This window comes from Coffea arabica, chromosome 5e (genome assembly GCF_036785885.1).
Source record: "Coffea arabica cultivar ET-39 chromosome 5e, Coffea Arabica ET-39 HiFi, whole genome shotgun sequence".
In the NCBI taxonomy this organism is placed as follows: Eukaryota; Viridiplantae; Streptophyta; class Magnoliopsida; order Gentianales; family Rubiaceae; genus Coffea; species Coffea arabica.
Window position 1 is genome coordinate 46595122 of NC_092318.1, and position 25721 is coordinate 46620842.

At 36.5% G+C, this 25721-nt stretch overlaps 1 protein-coding gene, 1 long non-coding RNA gene and 1 other non-coding gene across 3 annotated transcripts; 2 read left to right on the forward strand and 1 right to left on the reverse strand.

Moving 5' to 3' along the window:
* Positions 1 to 3438: 3438 nt before the first annotated feature.
* LOC113688650 (small nucleolar RNA R71) lies at positions 3439 to 3545 on the forward strand. The gene has a single exon (XR_003448018.1). It is a non-coding gene; the product is annotated as a small nucleolar RNA R71 (small nucleolar RNA).
* A 7008-nt stretch (positions 3546 to 10553) lies between these two features.
* Positions 10554 to 15047, reverse strand: LOC113743310 (putative disease resistance protein RGA4). The gene is made up of 2 exons (XM_027271293.2): positions 11167 to 15047; positions 10554 to 10792 (listed from the first exon to the last, which is right to left on the reverse strand). Exon 1 carries the CDS (start codon positions 14616 to 14618, stop codon positions 11202 to 11204), a length of 3417 nt encoding a protein of 1138 aa, XP_027127094.1. The 5' UTR covers positions 14619 to 15047; the 3' UTR covers positions 10554 to 10792; positions 11167 to 11201.
* Positions 15048 to 21541: 6494 nt separating this feature from the next.
* LOC140006614 (uncharacterized) lies at positions 21542 to 25325 on the forward strand. The gene is made up of 3 exons (XR_011814343.1): positions 21542 to 22275; positions 24320 to 24389; positions 25051 to 25325. It is a non-coding gene; the product is annotated as an uncharacterized lncRNA (long non-coding RNA).
* The last annotated feature ends 396 nt before the right edge of the window (positions 25326 to 25721 follow it).

Genomic DNA, 25721 nt, shown 5'->3' on the forward strand with positions numbered 1-25721 from the left:
ATGGTTTTTTTTTTTTAACTAGTCTTACCGAAATTCTCCAAAAATTGAAATTGCTTTTGTAAAAATTTTTTCTCTTTTTTTTTAGAATAAGGAACCTCTGGCCTAGGCGTGGGCACGTCTAACTGCCATAGAGTCCGCAGAGCCTGATCAACAATTTCTTCCCCTCAGGCGTGACCACCTGGCGTGGGCACGCTTAACTGCTGTGAAGTCCGCAGAACCTGAACGAAAATTTCCTCCGTCAGGCGTGACCATCTGGCGTGGGCACGTCTAACTACTATGGAGTTCGCAGAACCTGAGCGAAAATCCCTTTTTCTCAGGCGTGACCACTTGGCGTGGGCACGCCTAACCGCTAATTCCCTGCCACCAAATATCAAACCATTAATTGACACTAACACTTAACTAAAATTCAAAAATGCATGAAAACTAAAACGAATAGTCTTGGGTTGCCTCCCAAGCAGTGCCTTTCTTTAATGTCTTTGGCTAGACATTGTCCTTTTTATTCATGGAGGATAAAATCGCGTAGCTCGCTTCAGTGCTTCATCTTCTATGTAATCCTGATAGCCCTCGTAAATGGAGTAATTCTTGACCACCCGAGCTACGGTCTTCCATGGATTAGTAGATGGCACCAAACAAACAAGTGATGATCTTAAATCTTCACCCACTCCTCCATCACGAGCGTTTATTGGTTCGAAATATTTTGTCATCTTGACTCTTAACTTATTCCTGGCATGAAATTCAAAATCGTCTGGTATAATAAAATCAATCTCACTAACAGGAATTAAAGAATAAGAGTCAGGAAAATATTGATCAAGGAATGGAGGAGATGTCACCGCATTTGGAGATTGTTCACTGGATTCATTCACTTGAACCATTTGATGTTGGGGTCTCAATTCTTGTGCTTCAACTTTCTTTTCAACTGCATCTTTAGATTCTTCTTCTTGAGACTCTTGCAGTACCATGTCATTCGTCAGGATAATTGCACTCTCATATTCCTCATGGTTGATAATAGTTTGTGAGGGCAATTCTTCAAGGTGGGAAGCTAATCGCTCTATCCTGGATGTCAATTGTTCCATTTGATCTGCTAGGTTACGCCTGCTCACTTGTGTCTCCTGTTGAATTTGATATGTTAATTCAACTATCTCTTCAAGAGACATACCTGACATAGATGATGACTCTTGAGACTCATACTGCTGAAAATTCATTGGCCCTGTTGTATAATCATAACTGTAGTTATCCCACCATCCTTGATCATACCCGTTTGGATTAGGGTTATACCACGTTTGAGACCAGGGTGAAAAATCTCCATAATTATTGAATGGGAAACTCAGATCATCTTGATATTCGGGGCACATACCGGTTGAATGATCCCTGGCATAACAAATTTCACAGGTTGCAGCAGCCATTCTTTTTTTAATAGAGTTTATTGCCTCTAAGTATGCAAACTTAGAAAAACAATCAATCTCATTGCCTTCCCCGAAAACAAAATCCAGTATATCACCAAAATACGGAGTGTTAGAAGCCATAAACTATATAATAAAAAAATAATAAGAGAAAAATAAATAAATAAAAATAAAAACAAGATGAACTCAAAAAGAAACAAATTAATCTGACACTAGTCCCCGGCAACGGCGCCAAAAATTGACAGGTGCCGAACCTGTGCAATAATAATAAATAAAACCTAACTACCACATAAAGCAGTCAATAATCAATTCGAGTACTGGAGCAGGGACTCTAGGTGTGCAATAGGTTACTTGATTCACCCTGTTCCCGAAGAGTTTGCTTAATCCGATATACTTGAATTAATTATTTAACTAAATTTACTAACTTAGTAGACAGTGGTAAGCAGGGTCGTCTCCTCAGGGACTGGCGAGAAATTTATTTCTTTTCAAGTCAAGATTAATAGGGGGTTTTGGGATTAAACGACAACTAAATAAATTAAATGCAGAAAATAATTAATTAAAAGAAATAACTAAGAGAAACTCTAGCCAAGGGTATACTTCAGAAATGGTTCATGCAACTGATCATTGATTCAAAGGTAATTCCAACATTTATTAATAGAGTGGTTATAGTTGTCTCGCACGCGCTAAACAACCAACCCTTCCTTAATTTATCGATAGCTAAGGTACGACCGTTAACTATTTCCCTAACCCAAAAACAACCCTAAGTACGACCGTAGGATTTAATTTCTGGTTTGCATTAATAATTAGAAAGGCCCAATCCTAATTAACAAACACGCTACGAGGGTTTGTTTAAATTAGATCGTATGTTTCCCTGACATAAACCCAATTACGCCAGTTGCTACTGGGATAGAGATAACGAACAATTACGGATTCAATTACCTCTATTTAGCAAAATAGCCTGTATGAATAATTAATTATTGCGCACTAATCAATCATACACAAGAGTTATAACAGTTAAAAGCAGGAAACATATGAATACCAATAAATGGAGGAAACAATTAAAATAAATTAGATCTCACAGTAATTGTTGAACCAAGTCTTCAGTTGTCCCCTTCACTAGAATTAAGAGGTTAGTCCTCCATTAATGGAGAACAACCATGCGAAAGAGCTATTCGAACCTTACAAAATTGTTCCTGGCCAAATCGGCCAACTAGCCAAAGAAAAAAAAGTCATAAGAACAAAGCAATTGTGCCCTTTTTATTTCTGCCGTGAGAAGAAGAACCGAATTTGTTGCTGCCTTCAACTCTTAATCACGCGGGATCCGGCCTTCCTTTCTTCCCCAAAGAGTCACGGCTCTCTTTCCTGTTTTTTTGGCTGAAGTCCTAATCAAATGGGAATCTAGCTTCCCTTATTATTTTTTGTTTCCTAATTGAAATCTACTAGCAAATAAAACTAATCTCCTAAATAGGAAAAGAAACCATAAAAGAAAATATCCCAAGTTTTCTAATCCAATATTAAAACTAATAATGAAGATTAAAATCTTCAAAATCTTCCTTCAAAAATTGCCTTGAATTCGACTCGGGCTTGGAAACCGACCCCAAACGTGCCACCATCCAATGAATTGGAAAATTGCCACTTTTAATCACGTTTTGCTCTTTTTCCTACAATTTAACACCATTAACCAAATATAAGTAGAATCCATCAATTAACGCAATATTTGGCTGAAATCAAGGGAAGAATAATTATAGATTTAGCGACAAATAATGACCTATCATTCCCCACGGCCAATTGCCGCACGAAAGACGTTAACTCAGTTAATTGCTGCTGAATGGACGACGTCTCTACCTCATTAACCCTATGGGTATGATTACTTTCACGAAAACCAAACTGTTGGAAATTTTTCGCCATCGACTTAATAAGTAGCCATGCTTCCCTTGGTGTCTTGTTCGCCAATGCTCCTCCGCTCGCAGCGTCAATGATACTCCTATCCGACGACTGTAGTCCCTCATAGAAATATTGGATCAACAGTTGTTCACTAATTTGATGCTGTGGGCATCTAGTGCACAACTTATTGAACCTCTCCCAATAATCATACAAGGATTCTCCCGGGTACTGCTTGATGCTGCATATCTCTTTTCTTAGACTCGCAGCCCGGGATGCAGGGAAGAATTTTTTCAAAAATTTCTTCTTAAGTTGGGCCCATGTAGTGATACTACCTGCAGGTAGATAGTATAACCAATCATTTGCTGCCTCCTTAAGGGAGAAAGAAAAAGCCCTGAGTTTAATCTGCTTCTCAGTAATGGCTGGAGGCTTCATGTTGGAGCATACCACGTCGAACTCTTGAATGTGTTTATGAGACTCCTCACCTGAGAGGCCATAAAACGTGGGTAAAAGATGAATTAGCCCTGACTTCAATTCGAATGAGGCATTTTCAGCCAATGTTGGAAATGTGATGTACAAGGGCTGTTGGGGTAATTCTGGAGCAGCCAACTCCCTTAGTGTCCTTGCATTCGCCATAATGGTGTCCTCTTGGCCTTGGTCACTTAAACTATCACTACTTGAATCTGACGAATCGATCTCTGAATCTAGTTCCTGAGAAGCTATGCTAGACTGCTCCTCTCTGAGTTGCCTAGTCTCTTTTCTAGTTCGGCGTGCAGTCTTCTCTACCTCCGGATTGAAAATCAATTCACCTGTACGAGAAGATCGAGGCATAAACTAGAAAAATGCCAGACAAATCCAAATAAAACAACCTAGAAAGAAACAAAATTAACCAAAACATCGTTCCCCGGCAACGGCGCCAAAAATTGGCAGGTGCCGAACTTGTGCAATAATAATTACTAAAAAATTCTAATTACCACCACAATTAATTATAAAATAAATCCAAGTACTGGAGCAGGGACCTTAGGTGTGCAATGGGTTACTTGATTCACCCTGTTCCCGAAGAGTTTGCTTGATCCGACATACCATATTTGTCTATAAAAATATTAATTTTGCGTACAATGGCAAGTAGGGTCGATTCCACAGGAAGGGGGTAGGAAATTATTTCTTTTCAAATCAATAGAATGAAATCGGGGGATAATTAATGGGATGAAAATAAAAATGAAATAAATAAAATTCAAGAGCTAACTCAACAAGTACAATTTCCTAAATATAGCAATTAATATAATTCTACCCAAAGGATCAACTGCTCAGGTACGGTCCAATTAAATGATCATCGATGCAAAGACATTTCATCCATTCGTCACTAGGTTGGTTATAGTTATCAACAAACTCTGACAACCAACTCTTCCTTACTTTTTCGACAGACAAGGTACGACAATTGACTGCTTCTCTAATCAGATAACAACCCTAGGTACGACCGTAAGAATTTAATTATCCAATTGCATTAAAACTAGAAGAACCCAACCCTAACTAATAAACACACTAAGAGGGTTTATTTAAGTTAGATCCTGCGTTTCCCCAACATAAAGCCAATTATGGTGGTTGTTACTAATTATCAACCAAACGAACAATTACGTATTCAATTTAGTTAATGTGACAGTAGGCTATTAAATTAAATCAAATACCCGGCCGTTGATACTCAATTAATAAAATACCCATGAACAATTAATCCAGGAGACGCACAAATAGTAACGAATTGGAAGAAATAATAAAGATTCGATTAGATCTCACAGATATTATGGACCGCGTCTTTACGTCGACCTTTGGGTAGAGGAGAAAATTAGCCGCTCCTCATCATGTCAATCTCACGTGAGTTGATTGATTTCATCCGCACAATTGCCAAACAATTAATTCCAAGGAGTTGAGCAAGACGAATTAACGAAGAAACAAATGAGAAATTCCCTTAGTTCCTTTTCTTATATTGGGTCCCTACTGGAGCAGAGTCAAGAAAAAGGATAAAAGCTATGGAAAATCGTAGCAAATCAAAAGCGAATGTCAAAAGCGTCTACAGGGAAGAATCGAAAAAGTAAACTCCTAAACCCACGTGATCCGGCTTCTCCCTGATAGGCTGCAATTTATTCATTTATTTTATTATTAATTCCTCCTATTACCTGACTTGATGTGGATTAATTGCAGGATTCTACTCATTTTTAGTATTTTGCATTTATTTCAGGGAGTAGAACGAAAATACGATAACAAGTGCCAAGTTTGACAGAAAAGATGTCCAAGCCACAGAGCTTATTCCAGGGATATTTTTGGCAAAGAGGAGATGATGCCCATTTTGGTAATTTCCGCAAGAAACGACGGACGGAGGGCTTCTCCCTCCTGGTGAGCCGCCGCAATAAGAAGGGAGAAAAAGGGATCACAAAGGGAGCTGGCTTTTGCTGGGGTCTTGATCTGTAGCTTAGCCGTTTTTGTTGACTTCTCTTTTGGATTGATTTTCTTTGGGGAAGAAACTTACGAATGTCTTGTAGCTTAGCCATCCTTGGCTTTGACTTTTTCTTCTTCTTTAGTTACTCTTAGTAGTTCTCTTCTTTTCCTTCGTGCGTGGAACGGAATGGAAGCCATGAATGGCCTTCTGTAGCTTTTCTATTTATTCAGTATTCGGACGAATTGGATTGTCAAAATTTAGACGGACGATGACCGCGATTTTCTTTGCAATTTTGTCTGAGGTTTACGCATCAAATATGAGCTAAATTCCTCCTTTCTAGCCAAGGAGCAACGAAGGCTCTGGTTCGCCTAAAAAATTTGTGAGATCGATTTAATTTAATCTTTTCCTTTTATCTATTGGTATTCGCATCTTCCCTGATTTCTATGCTTATGGTTATTTAATTAATTGGTTGTCTTGGATCCGGATAATTAATTGATTGGGTAGTCTATTGTCAATTGGGGTATTAAATCTGTAATTGTCTAATTACCTCAAAATAGTGACAACTGGCACGATTAGATTCGTGTCAGGGGGGTACGCGGGCTAATCTAAAATAACCCTGGTAGTGCGTTATTTGGTTAGAATAGGGCTCCTCTAATACGTAAGGCAGTTGGGGAATTAAATTCTACGGGCGTACCTTGATCACCGACACAGTAAGGAGGGGTTGACTGCCATCGCTTGTTTGGTAGTTATAACTTATTTATTGGTAAATAATTGGGATTGCCTTTGCATCAGTGATCAATTAGGTGAACCATTGCTGAAGTTACTTCTTGGCTAGATCTTTAATTAACATTATCTTGGTTTTAGTGAAGTGCCATTTGACTTTTACTTGCCTACTTTATTTTATTTTTGAATGTTTCCTTGTTTTAATTGATTTAGCCCTTTAATTATTGTTATCCTGAGTTCAGTAAATTGTGGTTTAGTTTCTAGTTAGTTGTTTATTTTTATTTTCTCATTTGAATTTATTTAATCATCGTCGTTCCTACAAAATCACCCCCTGTGTTACTTTGGATTTCTTAAGAAACAAATATACCCAGTTTCTGTGGATACGACCCTACTTGCCCTGTCTACAAATTCCTAATCATTTGTGAAAAGGAATAGCTATTCCATTCGGGTATATCGGATCAAGCAAACTCTTCGGGAACAGGGTGAATCAAGTAACCCATTGCACACCTAGAGTCCCTGCTCCAGTACTTGGAATTGGATTTTGGTCATTTTAACTGGCAAATAGGTTTAACTTTATTATTGCACAGGTTCGGCCCCTGTCACTCCCAATTGCTGCCGATCAGAGAAAGGAAAACGTCTGACAGACGTGAAAAGTGGAAAACTAAAAACTAATATAGTGATTCCCGTGAATCTGGCTTTTCCATTCTTTTATAGCCGCCGCCAGTAGTATTCATCCCAAGAAGAGGCTTTTGTGCCAAGGGCTCTGATCTCGCGCATCTGGTCCACGTAGACCGGGTTTCTTAATTGGGTCTCCTGCTATTGGTCCCGCGGATCTGGCTTTTCGACAACATTTACCTTTTCTGGCGTGATCACGTCCTGAGATGAAGGGTCTTCTGGAAATTTGCCTCAAGAGATCATTTTTAATGACGACCACCTACAATTCACACAAATATCAAATATGTGTGAAATTTCAATTCTTAGCACCATGAATAGCCAAAATTAGGACAAAATAACAGTGCAAAATGTGCCAAATAACTGCTCTATCAGTCTAAACTATTTTTAATCTTAAAACATCACCTGACCACCTCATGATTTCGATTTTAGGAGCCCAAAAAGTATCACATACTTATAATTTATTTATTATTATTGTTTTATTTGCTTTTCCTCGTTTGTTTCTCCTTTGGCCTAGTCTAATTGGTACTCTTTGTATTTTGGGTCTAAACTACAGCATGGTTTGGTCCTTTCTGTGTTACCTCGATCATCAGTGAAAGGATGTCTGTTGGATGGGAGTGGAATCCCCAGCAATCATCAGAAAAATTGCAGGAGAAGGGCACATCAGGGAGATGCTGCTACAAATAATGAGAATTTTCTGTGGCTTATATTACATAATGGAAAATACCCCACAAAAGTTGAAGGACTCATTGATGAACAATACTCATTTGTAGACGTGGGTGCTGTATCAAACAGTTTACATGCTGTATTTGGATTTTGGACCAATTGTATGAAGATATGAGGCTATGACTACAGTTTGTGCTCCAAAAATAGGAATTCAGTTGAGTTCTCCTTGAAAGAGCACGTAAACTGAATGATTACAATGGTGATCTGCACTTGGCAATCCTAATTGCATCATCCACATATCTTCTTCAGGACTTGCTTACGAGACTGATGAATAACTAAGCAATTGTTTGCCAAGAAAGAGTCTAGAATTACAGCAACAAGTCAAGAATCGTTTCTTGAAAAATGCAGTTCAACCAGACAAGATCGCAGCATACCCAAGTAAGCATGAATCATAGTACAAGCACCAGATTTTTTTTTTTAAAAAAGGACATGCAAACAAAATCCTAATTCGAAGAGATCATCATTGCTATTTGAATTATTCAAAATCAGGTCCAGGCCAACGATACTCTTGTTGGGACACAATCTGACAGTTCTCCGAGCATTTATTGACTGATATTCTGTTGGGATCTGAAGCCAGCAGCAATGCTCCGAGAGTCATCTTTCTTAAAGATTTTCCTTTCTGCAGAAGGTACTCAACCAAAGGGCCATTGTGTTGAAGCATTACAATGATTTGATCTCCATTTCCTTGAGACGTTCAATGCAGGATACTGGAAAAGCTACTGGCGGAAGACTCTGAAACTCCTTGTCTTGTTCGAAGTTGTTCCAAAACACCTATTCATTTTAAAAATAACCTAAGTACCAGAAAAGACTACTATGATGAGTAGTATAATACGGAGATTCATTACAACTCACATTATCTAAGAAAAGAACCTCAAGATTTGGGGCATTGTCAAGCAATCTTGGCAACACCTTCCACCAATAGATTTGGTAAGCACGAGCACCAAACGATTGCTCACGGAATCCAAGATGCAAATCGGTCAAGTTCATGAAAACAGGTAATGGATGTGGGGAATGACAAAGTGCCATCATGCAAAATAAGAGCATAATAAAAAAAAATCATTTCTTGAAAGGTAAAGATCCCATTGAAGTGAACATCGGAAAAACAAGCTTTAGGAGTCACCAAAAAGCCAAGGTAATGGAAAAGAAAATACCTCGCCCCAGCCTTAGAAACGTTTGGAAATGATATTTTTTTTTTAATGGTGTTTCCCAATGAAAACTTAACTGTCAATCTACAAAAGTTAGGCATATCTAAATTCAACGCTATGCATCAGGAATTTAGTGAGAAAAATCATGCTAGGCCTAAAAAATAGTAAGCGTACTGTAACGCCCTAGCCTCAAGAGCTAACCCAAGAAACTTTTGAGTTGAAACCACAATTTCAAAATAATTAATTTAAATTCTGGCCAAAGAACTTTTGAGCTAAAACTATGGATTCAAAATGATTAACTCAAGTTATTAAGTAGTCCATGGACCTAGAAATAATATATTGGCCTAGACTCAACCCACGCAAAATCTGTTTTGATGCCATTTGTATTGGATCCACGAGCTTTTAAACTGAAATCACGGGTTCAAAACAATTAAACCAAATTGCTAAATAACCCATGGGTCTAGAGTCATGTATGTATCCAATCCTTTCCTTTCTTTTTGATGTTGGCCGGGTCCTCAGAGTTAAGACAGATATAATTTGATTAAAATTTTAACATTGGTATACTGAGGTATAAGTTTAATAATTTGAAGGCAACATGTGACATAATCGAATATCTGCAATCCTTTTGCTTTGAATAATAAATATGATAAGTCTTTTTCAGAAAAATAAAATACTACTGCATGATTAGTTGCACAACCTTAATTAGAACTGAACATACTCCTTTGCTACTTTGGCTGCCATTCATATTTATTTGATAAGCTAATTTCTTTCAAGAAATATGTCGCACCACTTTCCTACTTTTCTTCCCTAGCGTTTAATTAGAGTTTGCTGCATCAGTTTCAAGAAGAAACAAGTTATCCTTGCAGCCTATAAATGACAAATCTGTCTTCATACTTTTCTTCCATACGTGCCGGTATTTGTGTAAAAGAAAAAAAAAATAAAACTAATTTGGCAAAGTATTTTTTGTTGGTTATAAAAGTATGATAAGCCCACATCAAACCTTGGTTCAACCAACTTTATTTGCCTCTATGGGCTAATTTTTTTTTATTTTTTTTTAAAGATATGGGCTAATTTTTATGAGGTATGAAAGAAAAATATATACGAATATTTTTTGGTCGATCAAAAAGTACAATATGCCCACATCACCTTAACCATAGCACCTTATGAGTTGGGCTAAGAGACAGATTGGCAAGGTGATCACCTGATTGGGTATCCTTTTGAGAGGTAAAAAAAATTGGAAATTTAAAGACTAATATGGATACTAAAGAATAACTTTTTGACCAAATATCATCACACTGCGGCTACAGGAACTTTAGATAGAATACAGGAGTAGCTGAAAATTCCACACTAGTGCAATTCCACGAATGAAATTTGTTTGGGTAAAGCCATGTCTGCTATAGTAATTGTTCAATCTAAGTTCATTATATATATATATATATATATATATATATATATATATATATATATATATATATATAAGTAGTGAAGGCTAATGGTTTGCAGTTAGACAGAAGAGTCTATCCAGAAATTCTGCACCCTATTAGTACTAGGTCATAAGTTTTTCAATCCCATTGATTACATTATTATACTTGCCAACTCAAGGACTAAGCACTGAATCTTAATGAAAATTAAGTTTCACTTTACAATAGAGAGAAACATGTAAACAGCAATCAAGATGTACACTATGAGGTACTGTGGTCAACAAACAATCCCTTTATATAGTTAGTTAGAGTACAGGATTCATCAAAATCCCCCAAACATTTGAATGTGGTCTCAGGTCATGGAAATACTTTGGTCGTTCTTGGTTCTTGTCCCTGCAGCATAACAAACATGAGCTCAAGAAATAGGAATCTTTTAGACATTGTAATGAATCTTTTTATTTAAAAAAGGAAAAAGTCTATCAATACTTTAATCTGTCTTTTAACTTTTCTGGTTCTGACCCTTTGGAAAAAAAAAAAAAAAGAATGAATGATAAGAAGGAGGAAAGAATCTACAGAAAAGAAAATGTAAAGAGCAATTGAAGGAAGAGTCAGGATTTGACATTGATAAGGCAATTTAAGGAAGCAGTAGCGTTTTTTTATTTCCTTGTTCGTTCCGGGGATTATTTTTTTAAAAAAAGTAATAATAGAATTCTAAACGAACCGAATAAGTAGATTAAAACAGAACATTGGAAATATTAACTACTTACAGTGATTCCCTAATTCGAAACCAGTCAAAGTTCGGTCAAATGATAACAACTTCGGAAATGTGTGCAATCTTGGGCCACTCTGCGCCACTTCCTTTGGTGCATCTCTCCGCTAAAAGAGGACACCAAAAGATCCGTAGTTGATTTAAATTGGTGAGGGCTCGTATTGCTTCTGCGGAGGGCAATTGTCTGAGGTTAGAGCAAAAATAAATCCACAATTCTCGAAGATTCCGAAGGCTACCCATCCACTCTGGAACAACTTCCAACCCCTCAAACTGCCGTATATCTAGAAATGTCAAGGTAGAGAGATGCTGAATTTGGTCTGGGAGAGACGTGATTTTTGGCCATCCACGCAATCGAAGACGCTCCAGAGAGACGAGATTGGTGATGGAGTGTGACCACGGGAAATGATCAAGGTCGTCAGAGAAGCCACCAAGTTCCAACTCGCGGAGGTTGGCTAGATGGTGTAGACCCTTTGCCCAACAACTAGGGTCACGAGAACGGATCCTGAACTCCTCGAGCGATGTGAACTTCTCAAGATTATTACTCAGTGAAGGATTCAACTCATCACATCCTGAGATGATTAATTCACTTAGAGATTGGGGGTTTTTCATATCTAGAGAAGCATCTAATAAAGCAGGGCATTCTTCTAAGGATAAGGATTCCAGAGATGTAAGGCTATTCAAATTCCTTATACAAGCCAAACTTCCGCATCTCCGTATGCTCAACTCCACAAGAGATGTCAAGTTCTCCATATCTGGTAAAACAACCAACTTGGGGAGCTCATAGATTGTCAAGTACCGGAGATTAGGGAATACCTTAATTGATGAAGAAGAATCCGAGGGAACTATTGCATCTGACCACTCCTCTAGACTTCCCATGCCCCACAACTCAAAACGCGACAGTTTCGGAAACAGAGTGACTGCTTTCACCTCTCTACTACTGCTACTACTACAAGTGCTGCTCCTTGCATTAATATCGAGACCATAGAATTCAGCCCCAATGCGCTTCACATTGTCTAAGGAGTATATCCATAAGGACTCGAGACAAGGCAAGTCCCCTAGTGGTGGTACTCGTTCACACTTACCCAATGCCTTCAACCTGAGGTGTACCAAATTCCTTAGGAGTACCATCAAGTGATCCTTTGCCACCATCCACGACGGCAACCTTGAACCTTCGAAACCACTAATGGTTAAACCTTTCAAGTCTGGGTGAGGTTGAAGACCTTCCATGACACTGTTGATATTGTTGTCGTCACAATCTTCATTTGTATCGCCCCATGAAAGTCTTAAACCTCGAATTCTTGATTTTTCGGACAACTTTGCTTTTGCTGCTGATTCAAAGCCGCTCACATTCTCAAGTCCACATATTTCTAACTCGCCTCCGAGGTTACGCAAGTGTTCCAACTCCTCAAGTTGACATCTCTTGTCTTGGCTTACCTTGAAGTGGGGCAATGTCCGAAGATTAGCCACCTGCCCAATCCCAGGGAACAAACATCTGGGCACATCCCAAGGAAGGTTGACAAACTCGAGATGCCTCAAGTTAATTAAATTGCCAAACTTCTTAGGTATCTCTTTCAAGTAACTTACTTTCAAGGTCATCAAATTGTAGAGCTTTGTGATCGAATCTGGCAGAGCGGTGATACCAGTTTCACTGATATCAAGATGTCTTAAATGTTTCATATTACCCACTGAATTCGGGAGCTGAGTAACATCCCAGCAGTCTACTTTTAATCCACAAAGGTATCTAGACCTTTCCAAGATGTCTTCAAGCATAATACCATCACCCCCAAGGTAATAAAGCATTTGTAAATTTGGAGGAATCCCTTCGATATTCTTTAACACCTTCCCTCGATTCCGAATGATGGTCAAATGCATAACGTTATCATCATGACTGACTTTCATGCCATCCTCTGTGTTTAAGAAACAATTATTTGACACTTGCAATGAAAGATCATGCACAAGGTCATGCATCCGGCAGGACACGATTCCGTTAATGGAATTCTCAGAAGTCGCTTGCAACAAAGAACTCCGAAGCAATATGTTGAAATAGTCACTGCCTATATCCTCCATTTGCAAATGACCTCCTCCCTTAGCATCATTAATCAATCCCTGAGCCATCCAAATCTGTATCAAGCTTTCTTTTTCCATGGCAGTGTCCTTCGGGAAGATGGAACAACTTGCAAAGCATTGTTTCACTGACCATGAAGGTAAGTTCTCGTAACTCAGCTTCAGGACAGAAATGACTCCATTCGCAATATTGGTCGACTCGTTCCATATTTCACTCTTCTCGATCGTCAACCATTCCGATACATTCTTTTTGGAATACAACAAACCCCCAATCACTTTGATCGCTAATGGCACGCCGCCGCACTTCTTCAGTATCCTTCTGCCAATGTCCACCAGATCTTGAGTCTTTGTTGCACCACCGTCTGCAAAAGCTAGTTTTTCAAACAACATCCAGCTATGATCATCTGAGAGGATGTCTAGATGATGCAAACCAGATGTTTGCATTGCTGAGGCTACCTCATCACTACGTGTGGTAGCCAATATTTTGCTTCCTGGAGCACCCCCTATTGCCAACAAACAGCTCCTCATGCCATCCCATTTCTCTCGATTGTCATTCCAATTATCATCAAGCACAAGCAAGTAACTTTTTCCTTTCAAATTCTCTTGAAGCTTCCTCACCAATGCTTCCTTGTTTGTCGTCTCAGCACTTTTTCCCTCGAGGGATTGTAGCATCTCATTCAACAGCCTTTCCACTCTGAAATCGTCAGACACACAAACCCATATTTTTTTATCAAAATGCTTCGCTACACTGTCATTTTTTAGCACCAACTGTGCAAGGGTTGTTTTACCCTGGCCACCCATCCCAACTATTGAGATGACAGGTAAATCCTTCTTATAGTGTGAGCTAATTAGCATGCTTACAACTAGAGATACCTCAACTTCCCTTCCCACCATTTCTGACTCGTCCATAAAAGGAACAGTCAACCGATCCACTTTGTGATCAGCAGATGCCATGGTTAGCTGAACTGGATGAAGCCCTATTTGATTTGCTTCTCTGTAAGCTTCCTCTAGAGATGCGCTAACATTCTTGATCTTGTTAGCTATCTCTAGACGAAAGGAAATAGGATTTGAGGAAGAAAAGAAGCTGCGTACCTTGTCGCGCTTCCGATTCTTAACCTTCTGCCGCAGAACTTCATATCCGAAGTCATCCAATACGATCTCAGCATGACGAGCTATGGACTGGAGCCTTTTGAGCCAGAGCTGCACGGCTTTGCTTGTTGATTGCTTGCATTTAGCATCAGAAATCAAAGCTTCCATCATCTCTACTTTCTTGGAGAGCTTCTGAAGGTCTTTCTTTACACCCCATGCCCGGCTGATCTCGTCGGCAGCAAGTGGAAGTATCTTATTCAAGATTACACTAACACAACTGAGCGCAGCTTCAGCCATCTTCAAGGGAAACTCTTTAACAGATGAAGGTGAAGTGCTTTGGTTGAATAGTTGGACTACTTTTTGCAGCCAGAGATGAGCGACATTCAACAGCTATGAGTTCCAAAGCTCTGAATCCATTACTTATCTTTCATTTCACTTTTTCCAAAACGAAATTTCCTAGTCTCCATTGAAAGAATTATTATATTCTAGCAGTACATTTTTTTTTTGGCTTTTTCCCTTGGCTTTTGGTAGGGCCTTCACATGTTGAAGCAAGAATAGTACGTATGATAACAATAATTAGAATAGCATAAAAGTCTCGGATGCAAATGTGTGAACTTAAAAGAAGGGATGAGTAAAAGATTCCCCGAGAAAGGGTGCGTTCAGAGCTGGGCTCCAGTTATCAGACAAGATAACGCAAAATATGCAAATGCCTAACCATACGTCCAAATTGTGGAGAATATTGCAACTACGGACTGAATATTGCAAATATAATATTACTCCAAGAGAAGTTTATATAATGACCGAATTTGTTGTATGGAGATATGTGACTTTTCTACGGTTATTTTAGCACTAAAATAAAATAAATTAGTAATTGAATAAGTCTAGTTCTTACTTCTTAGAGCTGTACCACATTTTTTGCTTTTGACTAGTTCAAGTCTATTTGAGTTTTAAATATTATGTTGAGAATTGCGAGGAGAGATTCAGATATGTGTTGAGGTTTATCGCGAAAAATTTGTATAGACTTATTACTTACAGTTTTGATTAATGATAGAGAGTTATTTAATGAGAAATCTAAAATTATTTTTCAATTCTCAATACAAATCTCAGTAAACTATTTTTTGGCAGCACTAAATGTTGTTTCTAACATGCAAATTCTAACATATTGGCTGGTAGTACAAGTAGAGATTTTCCAATTTCTCTTCAGCACATGCAAATGTTATCACATACAAGAAGCTAGTGTTGAAAGCAATCGGGCAACAAACCATCGGGAAAGCCAAGAGAGCTGACCAAGAAAAGTGCATGTGGTCTCGGTTCCCCTCAAAGCTTTCAACTTCTTTTCCCACTGCAGCAGCATTTTCTATTGAAAAGTAGACGTATTGGAGGAAATCTGACTCTTCTTCCAAATTCCAAGGTAGACCTAATATGCTCTGCAAGAAGATTCATAACCAACTAGTCATGCACTCATGCGCTATAAGTTGACATTTAACTGACTGTGGAAATTGTTCATTTTATTTGTCAACAATCACTTATCAAGATATGAACTCAAGATATGAGGATATGCTCTGGAGAAATATCCTTCTCTTAGGTTTCTTGCGTATTTTCTCTGCTCCTCATGTTTTTCATATACAAAGGGTCGCCCTGGAAATTTATCAGCAATTGGTATCAGTAGTTGCTTCTACTTGTCCAAACAATCCCTAGAAAATTTATCAGCAATGGGTATCATTAGTTGCTTCTAACTTCTGGTCCTGCAAGATCTATACCAAAGAGTCAGATAACAGAGAAGTCTGTAGCCCACGATGAAAGCCAACATCACAACTAAGTTGCTCTATTTTTGTGACTCTTCTATGCCTAAATATCTCAAGAATGCATCACCATACATCAAACATCCTGCTTCAACGCTTTCTACACATTTCCCTCGGCCTTGGTATCCTCCAAACTCATTTAGGAGACGACGTTCAAGAGGATACTTCATCAAGCTCAAATAGTGCATGAAGAGCCAATACTTGGGTATTTCATTGTTAGATATGAAGTACCCCGAGAAACGAAGAATGCACCCACGATGCCTGCAATCAAGGACATTCCTGATTTGAAAGCAGCTGCAAAAGAATTTGCCATTGAGAGAACCATCCAAGTCACCAGACAGAAATAGAGGAATTCATCGATTCTGTAGGATCCTCTTGAGGTCTCTCTCATCAAAATTATCCTCTCTTGCAAGAATATTGGGAGAGCTCCCGTAGTAAATGACAAGAAGAAGGTCAGGATATACGAGGAATTGGAGTAAGAGACGGATCTAAAAGTTTTTTGTGGATGTAGCGAGACGGATCTAAAAGTTTGCTAATGATAGACCTGAAAATATTACAAAGTGTGTAAATCTATCTATTACACAACTGTTCCAAAAATTAGAGAGGGACCGTATTGTTTTTATAGAAAACACTGCTCATTTTGAACGTCTGTCCCATGGATTTTGCATACTCCGCAGGTAAAGGTTTGCCCTTTTCAGTTGGCGTTGGACAGAGATAGTACGCATGTATGGCATGAATAAATTTAATTTATATGACAATCATGAACATGCATGACAGAGCAAAATTCACAATAGCAGTCTTAAGCATGAGGAACAAGAGGAGGGTTTTGGAAGATGAATGATACTGACAAGTTGCAAGAGGCAGAAGAACCACAACAGAGGCTAGCTGAGCCATTTGATCTTCAATTCCAAGATCTGACCGATGACTTGAAAAGGTAGTCCCTTAAGGTTGTTTGTAGTAGATGTGGGATAATTTGGCTATTCCGAGCCAAATTTATAGGCCTTGAATGAAGATGCAGAAGATTTATCACGTGGTAAACATAAAGTGACCACAAAATTTGTATTCGACTTTCAAATCTTTTTCTTTTCCTTCTTGTTTTCCTTCTTGTTGTAAGGTTTAGTCTCTATTGAACCCAAAAAAAAAAAAAAGAATAACAATAATAAAATAAGAAATGCTATGGTCAGCTTTAGTACTTTTCTTAAAGTTGCCAACACTTTCGATCAATAGATGGTATTTCACAATATAGTATGATAGGTGGCCGAGGCACGTTTAATTCCTTCATTTCCTTTATGTGAAAGTCATGAGTGGGCTAAGTGATCAGTTATTTTTACGAAGCTTATTATGATAAATGGCCGTCGAAAGCTTTTAATGCTTTATTCTTTCACATTGCTTTTAGGAGGAAGGCCTGGCCCGACGAGTCAATGATTTGTTGTTCTTTAAAATCGTAAATAAAATTTAATATTGTAGAAATTTGTAATTAAATTAGTTAAGATTCCAATCCCACACTTTAAATAAATCTAATAGAAAAGAAATTCCATTCTTATTATCAGAAAAGCATCAAAATGTCCAATTTTTCTACAAGGCATATAACAAGTTGACAAGATAATGAGTACATGCAGAGCTTATGGATCACGGTTGCTAACGTTGTATTGGTTACAGGCATCATTATTGTATCATCTCTTGTTGCATCTCCATGATCATGTTCACATTCAAGCATTTTTTCTGACTTTTCTATTGGTTGGATTGGCCTCAACTCCCATAGTAATGCTCTAAGAAGGCACAAATACTGCAAGAAATACATATTATCGTCAGCAGAAGTTAGTATTGCTAGCAAGTAACTAATGTGCCTAGGAAGAGGTAGTAGAAATTATATGTTACTTCCCACTTCAGATTGAATATATATGTGTTGCTTTGAATGTAATTTATGCATCAAGAAAAATGGATTTTCAAAAGTATATAACGTTCTGGATTTGAATGAGTTTGTGTATGCAGCAAAATGGAATTAAAAGTTTAATAATGTTGAAAATTATGTGGATTTATATTATGGTTATTGGGATTCAAAGAAATTAATTCATACCAATTGTTTCTTGGGATAAAAAAATGGTACATGGCGTGGCACGTTTTCGCACTTTTATATTATGGCTGCCTGTACTTAATTTTAAATAATCAAAATTAGTGTGCTACACGAATATAATACGTGATATATGGTCGTCGTAACTCACAAGTTTTAATTAAAGCTCGAACAAAACCTTGTTTTGTGGAAACAAATCATAATTTTAAGTCCAGGCAATTTGTCCGACCCTATTCTTTCATGGTGGATTTAATTTGAAAGGATCGAGTTAAATATTTTTTGGCTCTCGTACAAATCAAACTAAAAAAGGTAAATTACTAATAAATTCCCTTGTGGTTTCGCACATTACCACATTACCTTTAAAGTTTCAAAATATCTATATAACCTCCTTATAATTTTGTGTAAAGTAGATATTTGAGAAAGAAAAAACTATGTAATATTGTTAGTTAAAATACCAGCGTTACCCTTAATTAAGTACTAAAAAGAAGAGTTATCATCACTTTACCCCCTTAACCACTACAAGAAAATTGGTCATCAGTGACAACTTTTCTCTGTGACGAAAAAAAGTTGTCACAAAAGGAGATCCTTTATTGACAACTTTCTAACTCGTCACAAACCTCTAATGGGAGCCAACTCATTTGTGACGACTTAGAAAAGTCGTCACTAGTAAATTCCCGCCAAGATTTAGCAAGAGTGCGGGAGTGTTTAGAATACACAATAGTGACGACATTAAGAACATCATCACTATTGCTTGGCCTATTTACGGACGACTTTTTGTTGTCGTCACTGACCACTAAAAAAAAAAGTTATTAGTGACAACATTTTGTAGTGATGACAATAAGTCGTCACAAAAGGAGCTTCTTTAGTCGCGATACATAAAGTTGTCACAATTGCATCAAAGTAACTAAATGTTTAGTGACGACCCGTTATTTTCGTCACAAACTACACTGCAAGAAATATGGTCATTAGTGACAACATTTTCTAGTGACGACAAAAGTTGTCACAAAATGTGGTTGTTTAGTGACGACAAGGAAAGTTGTCATAATTGCTCAAAGCAACTAAGTCTTCAGTGACGACCTTGAAAAACGTTGTCACTAAAATGATCTATATAGTGACAACTTCTAATATCATCACTGTCACTCTACCGATTCGGATTTAGTGACAAGAATTAATCGTCACTGTTTAAAGTACTTATTTCTAAGTCACTTTCATTAATTCTACTGTGCCACCCTAACTTTTGCGATTTAGCCCTAAATGTTGTAAAAAATTCCATTAATTCCATTATGATACCTTAACTTTTACAATTTAGCCCCATATGTAGTACACCGATTTCTTTAATTCTATTATTACTCCCTAACTTTTGTAATTTAGCCCCATATGTAATTCACCAATTTCATTAATTCTACTATGGCACTCTAACTTTTGCAATTTAACCCCCATATGTAATACACCAATTTTATTATTTCTATTATGGCACCCTAGCTTTTACAATTTAGCCCCTATTTTTTTATTAGGAAATTGCGAATGGTATCTTGATAAACTATGCATAAATATTTTATAATTTTCTCAAACTTAAGTAATAATTTGTTATAAACTCTAAAGATATATCTTTCATTATAATAGTTATAAGGCAGGCAGGTCTTTTTATCAATGGAATAAGAAATTTATGCCAGATTTATCCTTTGTACTACATGCCAAGTAGTATTAGCAAAGGAATAACAAAGTACTACAAAGTAATTAACAAAATAGCCTTCAGGGAGTGTAGTTTATGGGCAAATGAGCATTATCTATTCAAAGTACCAACTTTTTATGGGCATTTTACTCTCAAACATATAATTTATGATAAATTTATAAATATTTGTAAGTAAAATTCAAAAAGTGTTACACTGATTTCTTACAAAATGAAAACTGGCAGGTTATCTTTTCAACATAAATTAAATTTTTTTAAAAAAAGAAATGGCCCATAAAGTACCAACTCTTTGTGGGTTTCTTCTATTACATGAACAAATATTATGCTCTTTATGGGCATTTCACTCTAAATCATTTAATTTATGTTAAATACATAAATGTTTGTAAGTAAAATTCAAAAAGTGTTGCACTAATATTTTTATGAAAGGGAAACTGGTAGGTTTTGTATTTAACATAAATTAAATATGTGAAAGCAAAAAAAAAAAAGAAATTACCCATAAATCTATGTCTTGCAAATCTATACTAGTAAAATAGTTTCAAACAAAATTAAACATTAAAATAAACTGTAATTTATACACATTAAAATATCTGTAATTTATACACATTTTGCAACTACTACTTTGTGTTTTCTCTGTAATGAATTTTTTAACTATTGAGAACTTAAGTTTTGTCTTGCAAATCTATACTAGTACAATAGTTTTAAACAAAATTAAACATTAAAATAAATGTTTGAAAAAGAACAAAAGTACATTTATCACTTGCAGTAATGTAACAAAATTTTCTCAACCATTATCAATATTTTCACAAAAGTATTAAAAACTAGCAATTGACAATATTAAAAACTAGCAATTTAATTAGTGACGCCTTTTCTTGTCATTATAATCTTGAATAAATTAGTGATAACATTATGTCATCACTAAATTTTCTTTGATTTTGACTTAACAATAATGTCTTATTAATAGCATTTGATTATTTTTAATAAAAGTCTCTTATAACCATAGAATTTGACTTTCGTTATTTTCAATTAATGATGTATTTTAGTGCTGCAATTATAAAAAATTGCAGGGCTAAAATATTTGCAAATTATAAAAGTATATTTTGACTTATATGTAATTAACAAATTTTGCCACCTATATTGATGAAAATTTGTGTTTTTGTACTAAAAAATAAAGAATAATACTATAGCAATAAAATCTATGCTTCAAACCAAATTAAAAATAAAAAAAAGCATGATGATTGGTCTCAAATGTTGGGAAAATGATTATTTTTATTGAAACTATGTTATAACCATATAATTTGAGTTTAATTATTTTCAATTACATTGTAGACACCAAATTTTTGATTTTTAAACTTTATTTGTTTAATTAATTTAATAGGTTTATTTGTTTCAATTCTAGGGTTTTTTTATTTTTTATTTTATTTTTTTTTATTTTTGTTCTGGTTTATTTTATTTTTTGTCTTCATACTAAATTTCAGAAAACAAAGAAAAAAAGGAAAAAAAGAGAAAAGAAAAAAAAAGAGTGAAAGTGACAAGTGGGGAGGCATGCATTTGGACAAGTGTCTCTTTTATGTTAGGGACACTTGGTAAGTTTAAGGAATTTTTGGGGGAAAAAAATGAAACAAGGAAAAAAGGAAAAGATGGAGTTTTTAGGGCCAAAGGAGAAAGAGAGCAAGGAGAGGCTTCGGACACAAAAAAAAAAAGGGGAAAGAAAGCTAAGCAAAGGGAGCAGAAGGAGAAAAACAGAGAGGGCGGCTAGGTTTTGGGCATGAAAGCTTCGGCGAACTGGGAAAGAAAGAAAAAAGAAGAAGAGCGCGAGGGATAAAAAGGAAAAGCAGAGGGAAAAGAGGAACCAGGCGGCGGGCTGAGCAAAAAATGGAGGAAACAAGCAACGAAAAAAACACACAAAAGGGAAATGGGGGTTTCAGCTTCAATCATCCGATAAAAATTTTTCCAATCACCACTGCCAAATTTCCCACCACCTCAACCGGCTGCCGGCTGCCGGCTGCCACCACTCTCTTTCCACCCTCCGTCCTCAAATTCCCCCCAATTTCCCCAAACGAATCCTCCACAAAAACCCCTTATTTCCCATTCTGCTCCTCCCCACTTCTAATACAAGCCTTTTCTGCCAACGCCTCCACCACAGCCCTTCCCCTTTACCGCCGTCTCTGTCCGCGCCAAGCCCAAAAAAAAACTCATCCTCAGCAACCTTTCTGTTCTCGGTGAAAAGGGCAAGAACAGCTACGACGTCGAGACTCTCATCAAATTCTTCTCCACCTGCTCCTCTTCCGTGGATGGCTTGAGCAGCAACAGCAGCGGAGATTTCCAACTCACCGAGCCGTCACCACCCATCGGATATCCATTGCCGCCTGCGAATTTCACCAAGAAAGCCTTGCAAGTCGTCTTCCCTCTTTGAACTTCAGTTCCCATTCAAGCACAAACGTCTGAGCTCCCAAAGCATGTTTTCTGTGTCTCTGTTAGTACAATTTTCTTGTTGATTGTTTATGGTTTTAGAATATACAGGCTCTAGGTGTCGATTGGACTGATTTATCTCGTGTTTATAACAAATTTTGGGCTAGTCATAACCTCAATTGAGCACAATATGCTGAAGTTTTTCACGCCCATTTAGTGTTTGATAAAATGCCCGAACGGAAATCTTGAACCAAAAGAGGAGATTTTATGTTTTTTTAATTTGAGAGAGACTCTGGCCAGTCCAAAGCATATATTTTTCCAAATATGGAATCAATGTCCCCTTGTGTCGAGAAATTTGATTTTATTTGACAAAACAATTGGGAAAATAGTTTTTTTTCTCAAGCTATTTATCAAGAAAGAGCATAACATACTATTCACTGATTTTGAGTTTTCAACATCATTCGTATGTTAATATGAAGCTTCATATATAAGGTAAATATGCAAATCCACCGCTGGAGAGAATTCGACATGCTACTTTTCGGTTTTCTTGGTCAATCTTGTTTTCTTTCCATGAATGAGAGTATATAGCCATGAGAAGTGAAACATAAGATGTTCCCAATGTTGCCTCCAAAGAGGTGATCTATGCGGATGACTAACCACCTTTCTTTAGAAGTACATTTTCATCCTTTGAAATGTAATTTGTCATTTGAAGTATCTAAAAGTTACCCAATAAAGCCATATATTTGAAATTGTCTCTGAAGCACTATTCAGTAGGCCTATTTGTGAGCAACTGTTGAGTGTTTCCTAAAACATGCCAAAATTGGCTCTTCAACTATTTTGTACTTGTGTAGGTGATGCTGTTCAGTTGACAATTCTAAGATCTTTTCCTTTTGCTGCTTTTTCTTTTTCTTCATATTTTCAACCTTGTGACGTCTTTTGATTGTTCTTTTGTGAAACTGGAATCTGGTCTTGATTGTGTTACCTCACCTGAGGGCATATATTTGACCGTTTCACAAAACTTGCCAAAATTGCCCCTTAAATTGTTTTGAACTTGGGGCTGCTGTTCAGTTGACAATACTAAGATATACTCCACTTTGGCTCCTTTTTGCTTTTCTAATTTTAAATTTAAATTTTTTCCTTTTCAACTTTTTTCATATCACTTGCATTCTGGTCTTGCTGTGTTACCTGGGAAAATTAACTTTGGTCTCTTGAATACTTTCAACCTTTTCAAATTAACTCTGGTCTTGCCTAATTCAAATTCATAGTGAAGCTGATGATGATGAATGTAACATCTCTAAGTAAGTAACCCAGGTAATTTATGCACAGAAACACTAAACTTGTTAATACAACGTATAAATTTAATACAACACAGTTAGATTTGTTCATTAACTTCTTCGGATTAATGGAATTTGCATTTTATATGAATGGAATGGTATCACCACCTGTAACCAAATTAACTGAAGTTGTTTACTGAGTTTAAAAGGTTAAATACATTGTGAGCTGCAGCCTTTTTACCTTGAGCTTCTCTTAGTACAATTGGAAATCTGGTGTTGATGTATTCTTGTAACACAATAAATGTGTTACCAAACACCTGATTGAGCGGAATCAGATAACTATTGCGTGTTTGTCGGTATATTTGCTCCACTCAGTAAATGATGCCGGTAAAGGAAGTTGGCTACAGCTGTTATGATCATTAAAGCCTTCCATTTTCTAAAGGACAGAGCTATAAATTTACCACAGACCTGCATAGACAATATCTCAGTCTCTCTTTCTCTTTCAGTGTCTATATTTTTTATTATGAACATTTATATTTAAAGCCTGGTTCGTCATCATAATCCCTTCAGTAAGTAATTGAACCTCAATAAGATTTTAAGGTCACCAGACATATTTTTAAAGTAAAACTTGTTCTTTAGCTTCCCTAATGCAGCAGAAAAAGAAGACAAATTTGACATGTTACAGCCATGGTTTTCCTTTAATGGTGGGTTTTATTTTTTAATTGGGTAATTGAGTTATGTATTTTTTGCAGGAAATCTGCCTAGGAAATATTCAACCTTTGAATGGTTCAATTGGTTCATCCAGGATTTATCAATAGAGAGGTAAAAATCTGATTGTTCATCTGCAATAGTATATTATTTCCAAGTACAAGCGACAGACCATGCATGGATAGCAATCTTCTTTTTGCCTATGTAGTGACTTGAAAGAAATGAATATAATGCAAAGGGGGCGTTTGTGAACTTTGATTGGTTTCACCTGTTTAGATGGTCTTCACTTTCACATTGTGAGGCAAATAGCTCATTCTCTTTGCACAGTTTAATCCTACAGAGGCATCGTTTCCTTCATGATTTATGAAGCATAAACTCCTAAAATCAAAGAGGACTAGTACCTCCTGTATTCACACCTCGTACAATAAGTTGCTTTCTGTGTTTTAATATATAAACAACCAAAAGCATAAAGGTTAAACAATAATTACTGTGGGAATCCAATTTAATTGTTCAATAAGTTGAGCTATTTAAAGAAGAAGAAAGAAAATAAAAAAAAAACTGTTTTAGAGAGCTCTTTAGTTGAGCTTATGCAGTGTTGTATTTGTATAGATTGGACTGTGATTTCTAACTTTTTGCTGGTGTTGTAATATGTGGGCCCAAATTATATGAGGTTCTTAATGAATTGTAATTTTTGTCTTAATAATCTAAGTCTCATTACTTGTTCTTTATTACTGTACTCCTCCCCTTACCTACTTCTTTTACTCTTTTATGACAGATAAATGCTATTCATACTAGCTTTTGGAAGATATCTATGGTTATGGTTGAAGAATGTTGAAGACAAAATTGCCTTTTGCTCATGGAGTGGTTCATTTAGATGTTCTTCAATTTCTTAAACTGTGATTGCTTTTGTAAATGTACCTTATGTACAAGTGATATTTTGGACAAATGTTATTTTTGTAGGCATTAGTTGGGTAATGTACACTTGAATTTGGCATTTGAGAATGCTATATTATTACCATGTAATCTAATGCAAATACTTTTGGTTATCAATCGTTCATGTTTATTTGTATGGTTTGTTTAAAATCAATGATTTAGCAATGATTACAGACCAAATTATGACTATTAAGCTATTGAGAAATTATCTAATGACAAAAAAAAGTTGTCATAAAATAGAAAATAAAAACTCCTTGTCACAACAGAGACTGTCACTAAATCTAAGCTAAATTTGTGACAACAATTGTTGTCAGTAAAATAGTTATATACAATGGTTTTCGGTGCTTTTTAGTGACGACCTTAAGTAGAGCATTTTTGACAAAAGGTCAGTTCGTCAATAAAACACTTCCGGATTGTTGTCACTAATGACAACTATTTAGTGACGACATTTCAGGTCGTCACTAAATAGTTGTCATTAGTGACGACAATCTGGAAGTGTTTTATTGACGACTT

Coding starts and splice junctions, on each gene's coding strand:
- LOC113743310 (XM_027271293.2), bottom strand. CDS start 14,618: ATGGCTGAAGCTGCGCTCAGTTGTGTTAGTGTAATCTTGAATAAGATA.